This window comes from Hylobates moloch, unplaced genomic scaffold, assembly GCF_009828535.3.
Source record: "Hylobates moloch isolate HMO894 unplaced genomic scaffold, HMol_V3 SCAFFOLD_6, whole genome shotgun sequence".
In the NCBI taxonomy this organism is placed as follows: Eukaryota; Metazoa; Chordata; class Mammalia; order Primates; family Hylobatidae; genus Hylobates; species Hylobates moloch.
Genome location: NW_026652281.1, coordinates 15,491,663 through 15,503,671, shown reverse-complemented (window position 1 = coordinate 15,503,671; position 12,009 = coordinate 15,491,663). Strand labels below are relative to the sequence as shown.

The 12,009-nt window shown below is 40.6% G+C and overlaps 1 protein-coding gene across 1 annotated transcript in view; it reads left to right on the top strand.

Annotated features, from left to right (window-relative positions):
- HSPA4 (heat shock protein family A (Hsp70) member 4) overlaps nt 1-9,307 on the top strand; it is a 53,167-nt gene extending 43,860 nt beyond the window's left edge. Inside the window, exons 14-19 of the mRNA XM_032156431.2 lie at nt 1,190-1,342; nt 2,244-2,369; nt 4,631-4,738; nt 6,542-6,661; nt 8,694-8,855; nt 9,063-9,307. Of these exons, the coding sequence (XP_032012322.1) occupies nt 1,190-1,342; nt 2,244-2,369; nt 4,631-4,738; nt 6,542-6,661; nt 8,694-8,855; nt 9,063-9,266 (873 nt within the window). The 3' untranslated portion in view covers nt 9,267-9,307. The remainder of the gene's footprint in view (nt 1-1,189; nt 1,343-2,243; nt 2,370-4,630; nt 4,739-6,541; nt 6,662-8,693; nt 8,856-9,062) is intronic.
- Nucleotides 9,308-12,009: the final 2,702 nt, after the last annotated feature.

The following is a 12,009-nucleotide window of genomic DNA, read 5'->3' as shown; positions in this document are numbered from 1 at the left end:
TTTCTAATCTGTGGATGAGGAAGGGCTTTCAGAGTATGAAAGCAACATAAGTAATCTCAAAGGAAAAGATGAGTGGATTTGACAGTCAAAACTTACATATAGACAAATAATACCGTTAGAAAAAACTAGAAGAGTCGCTGTGGCTCACACCTGTAATCCAGCACTTTGGGAGGCTGAGGCGGCAGATCACGTAAGGTCAGGAGTTCGAGACCAGCCTAGCCAACATGGCGAAATCCCATCTGTACTAAAAATACAAAAATTAGCTGGGCATAGTGGCGGACGCCTGTAATCCCAGCTACTCAGGAGGCTGAGGCAGGAGAATCTCTTGAACCCTAGAGGCAGAGGTTGCAGTGAGCTCAGATCGTGCCATTGCACTCCAGCCTGGGCTACAGAGCGAGACTCCATCTCAAAAAAACAAAAAGACTAGAAGAGTCAGTTGTTTGTGGGGGAAAAAAATACTGCAATCCTAAGAGAACAGTGGATAAAATATTACTAGGCAGTTTGAGGAAATAATTAAGTATGGCTTGTAAGTGTCTGAAAAAGGTTAAAAGAAACTCATACTGAGTAACAGTGAGATGATGTTAAATGAATTCTCATTTGTGGACAGGGTGCAGTGGAATGAGTTTTTTCCTTGTGAGAATGTAAATAGTTACATTATAGAAATCAAATTACCAATATGTTACTGATCTATAAAAATTTCATACCCTCCTCCTCACTAACTTCATTTGAATGTCTATATGTTTAAATATAGAAAAAATTTTAATAGTGATTATATATTGATATGGGATTGTAGGAGATACATATTTTATAAAATTTACCATCTTAACTGCTTTTAAGTGTACCATTCAGTAGTGTTAAGTATATAGACATTGTGGTGTAACCAATCTTCAGAACTTCATCTTGAAAAACTGAAACTCTATACCCATTAAATAACTTTCCATTATTCCCCTCCCCCATCCCCTGACAGCCACTATTCTGCTTCCATTTTTATGAATTTGACTGCTCTAGATACCTGATCGTATTTACTTATTTTTTATTTTCTAGATGTTATGGTAGTCCTAAGTTACTTAGATCATCATCAAAAGAGAACGAAGTAAAAAAAGCAAAAACAGTTTTTCAAACATGACTCATTTTGAAGTTTAAGGTAGTCTGTATATGTGTGTGTTCTTAATGATTTCTATTGTTTTAGACCTCTCAAGCTGGATCCAAGGATAAAAAGATGGACCAACCACCCCAAGCCAAGAAGGCAAAAGTGAAGACCAGTACTGTGGACCTGCCAATCGAGAATCAGCTATTATGGCAGATAGACAGAGAGATGCTCAACTTGTACATTGAAAATGAGGTTGTCATTTAAAGTCTATTGGAACAATGAGCTAACAAATTAATGTTACCATAGTATTCAGACTCTGTGTCTAGTGACTTTATGCATTTTTGATTGTTTGGACTTAGAGAAAATAATTTAGACTTTTGTGTGGTATTGTAAGGGCAAGTTGAAGCAATAGATCCCATGTTTTGTCAGTTCTTTTATGGTGGTACTAAGATGTCTGTATTGCTAGAAGCTTTGTTATGAAAATTTTGACATATAATGTCTTTGGTGTAGGGGAGGTATTGTTCATTTTTGAATACGTGGGTATATTTGTTCACTAGAGATTGGGATATTTGAGGTTGGTAGTCATGGAAGTTACTCAGTAGGAGAAATCATATGGCATTAATGGTGGCAGTATTTTGCTTATTCCTTTCTGTTGCCAGTCAGTATGTAAATATAGTAACCCTTACTGAGATGGAAGGTTTGGGATTTGTGAGCACATTTATTGAATTAATTTTTGTCTGCGAGGTTTCTTACCAGGTTTCCACTGGATCTTAGAATAGTTTTGTCTTATAGAAACTTCAGCATTTATACTGTGTGAATGAATTTTATTTTTCTTATCTCATAATAATACAGCAGAGGATATCACTTAGTGACATTGAACCAATAGTTTTTAAAATTTCTCTTAAATTTTTTAATTTTGCTTTTGAGTGTCTACACCTTGATATTTCTATTGTTCTTTTTTTAATCCCACCCACAAAACTTTTTGATATTCAAAGTCTGTCAAGGATTAGTCTTCCTACTTGCCTTTGTTATGTGACTTGCAGAACTAAAAGGATTTGGGGAAGAAAGAGTCTCTACTTTTATAATTATATTGGTATTTAAGAGGAAGTTATTTCAGTTGTCCTAATGTCTAATTTATACATAATATTCTCAGGGTAAGATGATCATGCAGGATAAACTGGAGAAGGAGCGGAATGATGCTAAGAACGCAGTGGAGGAATATGTGTATGAAATGAGAGACAAGCTTAGTGGTGAATATGAGAAGTTTGTGAGTGAAGATGTAAGTCTGCCGCAATATGCCTAACTACTGTGTGTCTTCTGTGAACATCTTTAAATGGGTTAGAAGGGAAGTGTGCAGCTATATGTGTATAGTAGAATTATTAAAAATGGAGTTTTTTTGGTGGGGGGCAAAATTTTATATTTTTTTATATACTCTATTAGTACAGTGTTTTGCAAGGTTTGGTCTTTGTGCATCACGGTCACAAATCACTTTTGAGACATTTGAGTATTGTTATTTATCTTGTATTTTTCTTTTCTCCTTTTTTTTTTTTTTGTTTGTTTGTTTGTTTTGTTTTGAGACAGAGTTTTGTTCTTGTTGCCCAGGCTGGAGTGCAATGGTGTGATCTCAGCTCACCACAGCCTCCACCTCCCAGGTTCAAGCAATTCTCCTCCCCCAGCCTCCCGAATAGCTGGGATTACAGGCATGCGCCACCACGCCTGGCTAGTTTTTGTATTTTTAGTAGAGATGGGATTTCTCCATGTTGGTCAGGCTGGTCTCGAACTGCTGACCTCAGGTGATCTGCCCGCCTTGGCCTCCCAAAGTGCTGGGATTACAGGCGTGAGCCACCGCGCCCGGCCTGTATTTTTCTTTAAATTATTAAAGCTCACTTTTTCCTGTTTATTGTAACTCACAATTTTTAGTTTTTTTTTTTTTTAATTTGAATAGCTCTTGGGTACAGGTGGTTTTTGGTTACATGGATGAATTATGTAGTGGTGAATACTGAGATTTTAGTGGACCTGTCATCCACGTCCTGTACATCATACCCAAGATGGTAGTTTTTTTATCCCACACACCACTTCTGTCCTCCCACTTTTGAGTCTCCAAAGTCCATTATATTACTGTGTATGCTCCATAGCTTAGCTCCTACTTATAAGTGAAAACGTAGCAGTATTTGGTTTTCCATTCCCAAGTTACTTCACTTAGAATAATGGCCTCCAGCTCCATCCAGTTGCTACAAAAGACATTATTTTGCTACTTTTTATGACTCAGTAGTATTCCATGGTGTGTATATACCACATTTTATTTTATTTTTATTTTTTGAGATGGAGTCTTGCTCTGTTGCCCAGGCTGGAGTGCAGTGATGCGATCTTGGCTCACTGCAAGCTCTGCCTCTCAGGTTCACGCCATTCTCTTGCCTCAGCCTCCTGAGTAGCCAGGACTACGGGCACCTGCTACCACGCCTGGCTATTTTTTTTTTTTTTTTTTTGTATTTTTTTTTTAGTAGAGATGGGGTTTCACCGTGTTAGCCAGGATGGTCTCGATCTCCTGACCTCGTGATCCACCTGCCTCGGCCTCCCAAAGTGCTGGGATTACAGGCGTGAGCCACCGTGCCCAGCCTACCACGTTTTCTTTATTTACTCATTGGTTGATGGGTACTTAGTTGTTTTTATTTTTTTATTTTTTTGAGATGGAGTTTCGGTCTTGTTGCCCAGGCCGGAGTACAGTGGTACGATCTTGGCTCACTGCAACCTCTGCCTCCCTGGTTCAAGCAATTCTCCTGCCTCAGCCTCCCTAGTAGCTGGGACTACAGGCATGCTCCACCCTGCCTGGCTAATTTTTGTATTTTTAGTAGAGACGGGGTTTCACCATGTTGGCCAGGCTAGTCTGTCCTTACCTCAGGTGATCCACCCGTCTCAGCCTCCCAAAGTGCTGGGATTACAGGCGTGAGCCATTGTTCCCGGCCGCAGTTGCTTTTACATGCAGTTTTTAATTCTGAAATTTTTTAACTTATCCAAAGCCCTCCACGGCAGGGAGAATAATATAATAAAACTCCCCATACCTATCAAGTAGACCAACATTTGCCATCCTTGTTTTCTGTATCTCCCGTCTCCTTACTCCCCCTGTATCTCATCTTATTTTTTTTGAAATGGAGTCTTGCTCTGTTGCCCAGGCTGGAGTGCAGTGGCCCCATCTTGGGTCACTGCAACCTCCACCTCCTGAGTTCAAGCAGTTCCCCTGCTTCAGCCTTTGTAGTAGCTGGGATTACAGGTGTCTGCCATCACACCCGGGTAATTTTTTTTGTATTTTTAGTGGAGACGGAGTTTCACCGTGTTGGCCAGGCTGTTCTTGAACTCCTGACCTCAGGTGATCCACCTGCCTCAGCCTCCCAAAGTGCTGGGATTACAAGTGTGAGCCACCGCGCCTGGCTGCCCTCTGTATTTTAAAGCAAATCCCAGATACATCATTATATTCTATGCCTCTGACTGTATTGGGGATGTAATTTTTGATTGACCTAATTATAATATTTTCTTTATCATTAGGATCGTAACAGTTTTACCTTGAAACTAGAAGATACTGAAAATTGGTTGTATGAGGATGGAGAAGACCAGCCAAAGCAAGTTTATGTTGATAAGTTGGCTGAATTAAAAGTAAGTGACTCTTGAGAGCAGAGGTATCCAGAACCCTTATTGAAGCTTCCTCTGAGGAGCTCAAATTTGGGAGGAATTCTCAAGTAAAGACAGACTGAAAATGATGTTTGATGAACTAAACCCTTTATGACTTAGGCTCATTATCATTCTCACTCTTAGAACCTTGTAATAACAAAATGATTTTTCTGAAAATTGAGTTGAGGTTTGTAATGCTTCACTGAATTGGATGTTTAGTGCATTCTTGGTGTCAAGAGATAAATTACTAGCAAGACTTAGTACCTGCCCTAAAGGCACAAGGAATGCAGTTGGAGCAGGGCTGTTTCTGTTTATGTAGTTTGGATTCGCGATAAAAGCAAAGCATCTGGTTTTTTTAAAAAAAATTAATGAATTAATTAATTTATTTACTTATTTATAAAGACACAATTTTGCTCTGTTGCCCAGGCTGGAGTGCAGTGGCGCAGTCTCGGCTCACTGCAACCTCTGCCTCCTGGGTTCAGAGGATTCTCATGCTTCAGCCTCCAGAGTAGCTGGGATTACAGGTGCGTGCCACCATGCCCAGCTAATTTTTGTATTTTTAGTAGAGACAGGGTTTCACCATGTTGGCCAGGCTGGTCTCGAACTCCTGACTTCCAAGTGATCTGCATGCCTTGGCCTCCCAAAGTGCTGGAATTATAGGTGTGAGCCACCATGCCTAGCCAAAGCATCTGGTTTTGTATTTAAAGCATCTGATCTTTTAACATTGGGATTAAAAATGCAAAGAATTACATAAAATTGAGGCCTTTTGTTCAGAAAAGGTTGCAGATGCACAAGAATGAACTTTTTACATTTCTCTTTAAATTTAGCTTTGGATTACTTGGTTTCTTGTGGAACTGGGCCATTTTGAGTCTCACTGTCAGTCGGGCTGGAGTTGAGTGGTGTTATCACGGCTCACTGCAGCCTCGACCTCCCATGCTCAAGCGGTCCTTCTGCCTCAGTCTCCCAAGTAGCTAGGACTACAGCTGTGCGCCATCACACCTGGCTGTTTTAATTTTTTCTGTAGGGAAAGGGTCTCCCTGTGTTGCCCAGACTGGCATGGACTCAAGCACTTCTCCTGCCTTGGTCTCCCAAAGTGTTGGGATTGCAGGCATGAGCCACCAAACCTGACCAAGCATTTCTTAATATCACTGTTGTATTAAGTTTTCAAATTCCAGTTATTTCATAAATGATTTTTTTGTTTGAATCAGTATCCATATAGGGCTCATAGATTTTATTGATGTCGCTTATAACTGTGTCTGTAGTTCTTCTCCCGTTATTTCCTGTGTCGCCCCAACCTTTCCTTATTTAGTTTATGAGGAAATGGGATCATTGGTCCTGTAGGATTTTCCTCTAGTTGGATTTTGCTGATTTTCACCTCCATGGTGGTATTTAACATTATTTGTTAAATTAATGGTTACATTTAGAGGCTCCATCAGATTCAGGTGTTTAAGATTTTAAATTAAAACATTTTTTATTTTTGGCAAGTATACTTTATATTTAGTAGTGTGTATCTCTATTAGGAGTCACCTAATTTTTGGTGGTCTCCCTGCTGTGTTTTGAGAACTAGGGCTCAGGTGACAAATTGAAGCGATTCCCCATGGAACAGTGTTGAGGTATAGTCTCATTCGCCTCCTGAAGTAGCTTCATATTTCCAAAGGCCTGGAGAAGTATATTTAAATTCTTACATATAGCACATGGAGATTAAATGTACTTTATCACCAGTCTTAATGGAATCAGTACTCTGGATCGTTGAACTGCCATATGAAGACTGTGTATTCTTCTGTTAAGAATCTAGGTCAACCTATTAAGATACGTTTCCAGGAATCTGAAGAACGACCCAAATTATTTGAAGAACTAGGGAAACAGATCCAACAGTATATGAAAATAATCAGCTCTTTCAAAAACAAGGTAACTTTTTTCTTTTTCTTACTCTTATGTTAGTAAAGTTAACTTTTTTTTTTTTTTTTCTTGAGACAGAGTCTCGCTCTGTTGCCCAGGCTGGAGTACAGTGGCAAAATCTCGGCTCACCGCAGCCTCCACCTCCTGGGTTTAAGCAATTCTCCTGCCTCAGCTTCCCGAGTAGCTGGGATTACAGGCGTGTACCACCACGCCCAGCTTATTTTTGTATTTTTAGTAGAGAAGGGGTTTGGTCATGTTGGCCAGGCTGGTCTCGAACTCCTGACCTCAAGTGATCTACCTGCCTTGGCCTCCCAAAGTGCTGGCTGGTATTTACAGGCGTGAGCCATTGCTCCTGGCTGTAAAGTTAACTTCTGAGGTATTTACATAGCATTTTTTTCTCTTGTTCTCATTAACTTGTTTAATAGCACTTTTTATTTTGGATATTAATGTAATGTGTAATGTTTTATAGCGTCTTAATAAGAACCATAGGTAATGTTTTATAGCATCTTAATAAGAACCATAGGATTTACTATATCTTTTTAATAGATGGAATCTGGAATTGAACAGTGTTCAGTTTCCTTTTCGTTAGTGTTTGACTTAACATGCTCTATCCTGGTCTTTCTAAGAACACCTGAGGCCAGTAATTATCCACACAGTACCTTTATAAGGTAGAGGGTGGTATCAACATTTATAGATAAATTCCAATTTATTTAAGCCTCACTTTCCTTAAGCAACATTCAGGGTCACTAAATTGGGAGAACTGTCATTTAGCCAGAAGTCTGACTCCAAAGTTCAGACTTTGGAGTATAAAGTTCCTCCATTATACCCCAGGTTCTTGACATATTGTTAGTGTAAGAAACTTTGAATGATAAATTGAGCTTTTGTGGGGTTTTGTTTGTTTTTGTTTTTTGACAAGTTCTCACTTTGTCACCCAGGCTGGGGTGCAGTGGTGAAATCTTGGCTCACTGCAGCCTCAATCTCTCTGACTCAAGCAGTTCTCCTGCCTCAGCTACTTTCTAAGTAGCTGGGACTTACAGGCACGCACCACCACACCCAACTAGGGTTGTCTTTTTTTTTTTTTTTTTTTTTGAGATGGCATTTCACCATGTTACCCAGGCTGGTCTTGAACTCCTGCGCTCAAATGATCCACCCACCTCGACCTTCCAAAGTGCTAGGATTACAGGTGTTAGCCATCAGGCCCCGCCTTTCTTTTTTTCCTTCTTCTTTTTTGTGAGACAGGGTCTCAGTCTGTTGCCCATGCTCTAGTGCAGTGGTATGATCGTAGTTCACTGCATCCTCAACCTCCTGGGCTCAAGTGACCGTCCTGCCTCAGCCTCCTGAGTAGCTGGGACTATAGGCACATGGCCCTCATGCCTGGCTAATTTTTGTATTTTTTGTAGAGATGGGCTTATTGTGTTGTCCAGGTCTTGAAGTCATGGGCTTAAGCGATCCTCCTGCCTCAGCCTCCCAAAGTGCTAAGATTAGAAGTGTGAGCCACCACGCCTAGCCTGAAAGGCCTCCTCCTCCTCCTCCTCCTTCTTCTTTTTTTTTTTTTTTTTTTTTGAGACGTAGTCTCTCTCTGTTGCCCAGGCTGGAGTGGTGTGATCTCGGCTCACTGCAAGCTCCGCCTCCTGGGTTCACATGAAAGGCCTTCTTTTAAAAATAGTATACATTATAGTTTTGGTTCTGAACTAGCATGCTGAAACTTCGGCTCTCATATCTAATGTAATTTTTTTGCATTGTGAAATGATCTTCCTAAGATTTTGTATAAATCAGGTGCTGCTGTTTATCTTGTTGAAGCCTTTTAATTGATACCTTATGAATTTTCTTGGCCTTTAAAATTTAAATCTATCCTGAATGTATTAAAAAATTGTGGTTATTTTTTTTTTTTTTTGAATAATTCTGTTCAGATTGTGCGGCTAAATATGCTTTATTTTTTGAAAGATTTTAAGTTTTTGAAAAATGGCAGAAACTAGACAGTATTTGTGGGGAGGGAGGGTGTCACCCTTTTAGCACTTGTCTGACTGTCTCCTGGTTGCAGGAGGACCAGTATGATCATTTGGATGCTGCTGACATGACAAAGGTAGAAAAAAGCACAAATGAGGCAATGGAGTGGATGAATAACAAGCTAAATCTGCAGAACAAGCAGAGTTTGACCATGGATCCAGTTGTCAAGTCAAAAGAGATTGAAGCTAAAATTAAGGTAATTTAAGACTTTTTAAAACAGTCTTTTCTTGACAGCCTTATTATTAATAGTCCTCAAGTGACATTTAGGAGGGAACTTTATTATAGTGTTTTAGCTTCTAGGTTGAGGATTGGGTGGTGGGAGAGGGTGGATTCGAGTTTAGCATGGCTTGTAAAATGTGTTAATTTTATAAGAAACCACAGTTTTCTCTCTTACTCATTCCAGGAGCTGACAAGTATTTGTAGCCCTATAATTTCAAAGCCCAAACCCAAAGTGGAACCTCCAAAGGAGGAACAAAAAAATGCAGAGCAGAATGGACCAGTGGATGGACAAGGAGACAACCCAGGCCCCCAGGCTGCTGAGCAGGGTACAGACACAGCTGTGCCTTCGGATTCAGACAAGAAGCTTCCTGAAATGGACATTGATTGATTCCAACACTTGTTTCTATTAAAACAGACTATTATAAAGCTTTAAGTTGTCAACTTTGTTCTAAATATCAACTAGAGCAAGTGAATACTGAAGATTTCTTAGTCAGTTTTTAGGGGATTTTCGGGGAGGGGAAATAGGTAATGTATGGAGCATTTTGACTTCTAAATAGTTAGATACAGAAATTAAGTGCATTGTATCTTTTTCATAATGGTACTATTTAGAAGCCCAGTTAGTCTTACTGAGCTTATGCTTCACTCCTTTATGTTTAACCATGTGTCTACAAGAATAAGTTTGTTTTGGAAAGTTGAGCTATAGCTACAGCTCTAGCTATCCAGCAGACTTTTCATTATGACTTACATGGCAGGAGCTCTAATTATGCTTTAAAAATCTGTTGTGGAGATTGCTCTAAAGGCTCCCTGCCTGGTGTGGGGATGGGGTCCCCCTCTTTGTGAGGGCTGGAACATGGCACGGCATGGATTAACACGGCAGAGGAACAAAGGTGTGCTCTGAGCTTCTTCATATTTCACCTTCACCCTCACCTGTGTTCTCTTCCCTCTCTCCCAATAAAAGGGCTCCCATTATAAATGCCATGTACTTCTCTTGGGAAAACAGACCCCCTTGCCTAGAGTAAGTTGTTAACTGAGGGCTTTAAACCTGGAGGCTCTTGCTGAAAGTATGTTCATGAATACCCCAAGCATCAAGGTCTAAATAATTTTCAGAAGATTAGAATTGGGTAGATAGATACACTGTTGGATATAGCCATGGTAAATTTAACTGAGGAATTAAATCCTTGTTAATTTTGGTGTAAAGATTTGTATCCTGGCCTGTTTATTCAGGTGGGAGGTGTTCCGTATAATTTTGAGGTATAGCTTGAACTCCTAGAACAAGAGTTAAAAGTTCTTTTTAGCTCACTCACAATCACTTGTGTGTTAAGTGTTAATATCTGTCATGAACCTGCCAATTTGTACATTTTAAGCAGCTGACAGATGATGCAAAAAAACTAAGATACACTGGATTGTACTGGATAAGCCTGAAATTAGTGTTAAAGAAGTGTGGTGCCTGATGTTATAACAACACCTCATTCTTAACTGTGTGGCCAGTGTCAGGTATACCAAAGCATTCCTCTGACTGGTTTTTGGGGCAGTGTTGACAGGAATGAGGCATTTTGGAAACTCCAAGGGAAGCCTGTGTTTGAGGCCAGAGAGTTGGTACCTGCTTTAAGAAACTGTTACAAGGCTTGTTGGTAATGTTTTGGATCTTTGTAAAAATTGATATTCTGTATAACAGAGTGCCTCTCTGTTACTTTTGGCCTATGTTGTTAGAAAAAAAGATGCTATCTTGCATAGTTAGAATTAAGCGTTTGTCCATCTCTAGATACATTGAAAAGTTTTAGAGTGTTACAGGCTCTAAAGTGCTATGGAGAACAATTGCTTAGGAGGAGGAAGGGGAAAGTATACTTATGTTGGTGTGTAAGCACCCATGGAGGCCTCGAGGCACCACAACAAGGCCATGTTCTTAGCACGTCCTCTGTTCTCTGTCATGCTTCAAGAGTTCCAGCTGGCCTGCTGTGAAGCCAGTAGCTATTTTAAAAGTGCTGGCTGCAGGATTAAGCCAACCCTTTACAACTGGCCCAGTCCTTAATGGCCATTTCTTCTTTAAAAAAAAAAAAAAATTTTTTTTTTTTTTTTTTTTTTGGTGTGTGTGTGTGTGTGGGGAAGGGTGTGGGTGCTGGGATGGGGGTGAATTTGAAGTTGAAACAAGATGTTGTGGTCTGTTTGCTCTCTGCTTAGGCAGGCTTTAAGATCAACTGGATTTTCATGGAGGCCAGGACAGAGAGTGGTAATTGATGGCTTGTGTACAGACAAGCATTTATCCAGGTTGCGTTATCCAAACTGATTTGTTAAAGCTCCAGGTCACGTTCTTAAACACTAAGAAAATCATTCAGTAAACATGAGACAAGTTTAGGAAAAACTAATAAAATAAACCTGTCTTACACTTGAATGGTTTCCTTAATTCCATAATGAAGGCTGCTGGGTGTGTGTGTATGTGTGTGTGAGGTGGGGGCGGGGGGTGTGTTTTCAATAAAAACGTTCTCTAGGAGTAGGAACCCTCTGAGCTAAATTTCACTTCACATCTGTTGAAGACTTCCAGCCTGAAGAGTGACAGCTGAAGCACACTGCCTACTTTGTGAGGTAAGTGCTAGGACTGATACCTGGCCAAAGAACAGCACGGCCCAGAGTGTGCTAGAAACTTTGCCGCCACTGGATATGTGGTGTGGCTGCGTGGAATGTGTGTTGGTGTATGTATGTGGTGGTGATGGGTGTTAAAAGGGCATTAAGCCAGTGAAAAAGACCTTAACTGGACAAGGCATGGGTCTAGATGAGGAGGGGTCAGGGGTCTTGTCCCCTGGGTCATGCCCTTTACACAGTCCTAGTCCTCTGGCTGTAGGAGCAGCTTACCTGCCAGGGCCAACCCAGGGCCTATTGTAGCCATGTGTCTAAGAAACGTGTCTCCAGTAGGTTTGGTTTCCTCCTGAGCATCTAAGTGGTTTCTGTAGAGGAATTGTTTGTTAGATGTGGTAGAAAGAGCTGAGATAGCTGGGTATGGTGGTGTGCACCTGTGATTCCAGATACTTGGGGGGCTGAGGCAGGAGGATCACTTGAACCCAGGTGGTCAAAGCTGCAGTGAACCGAGATTGTGCCATTGCAACTCCAGCCTGGGTGATAAAGTGATACCCTGTCTC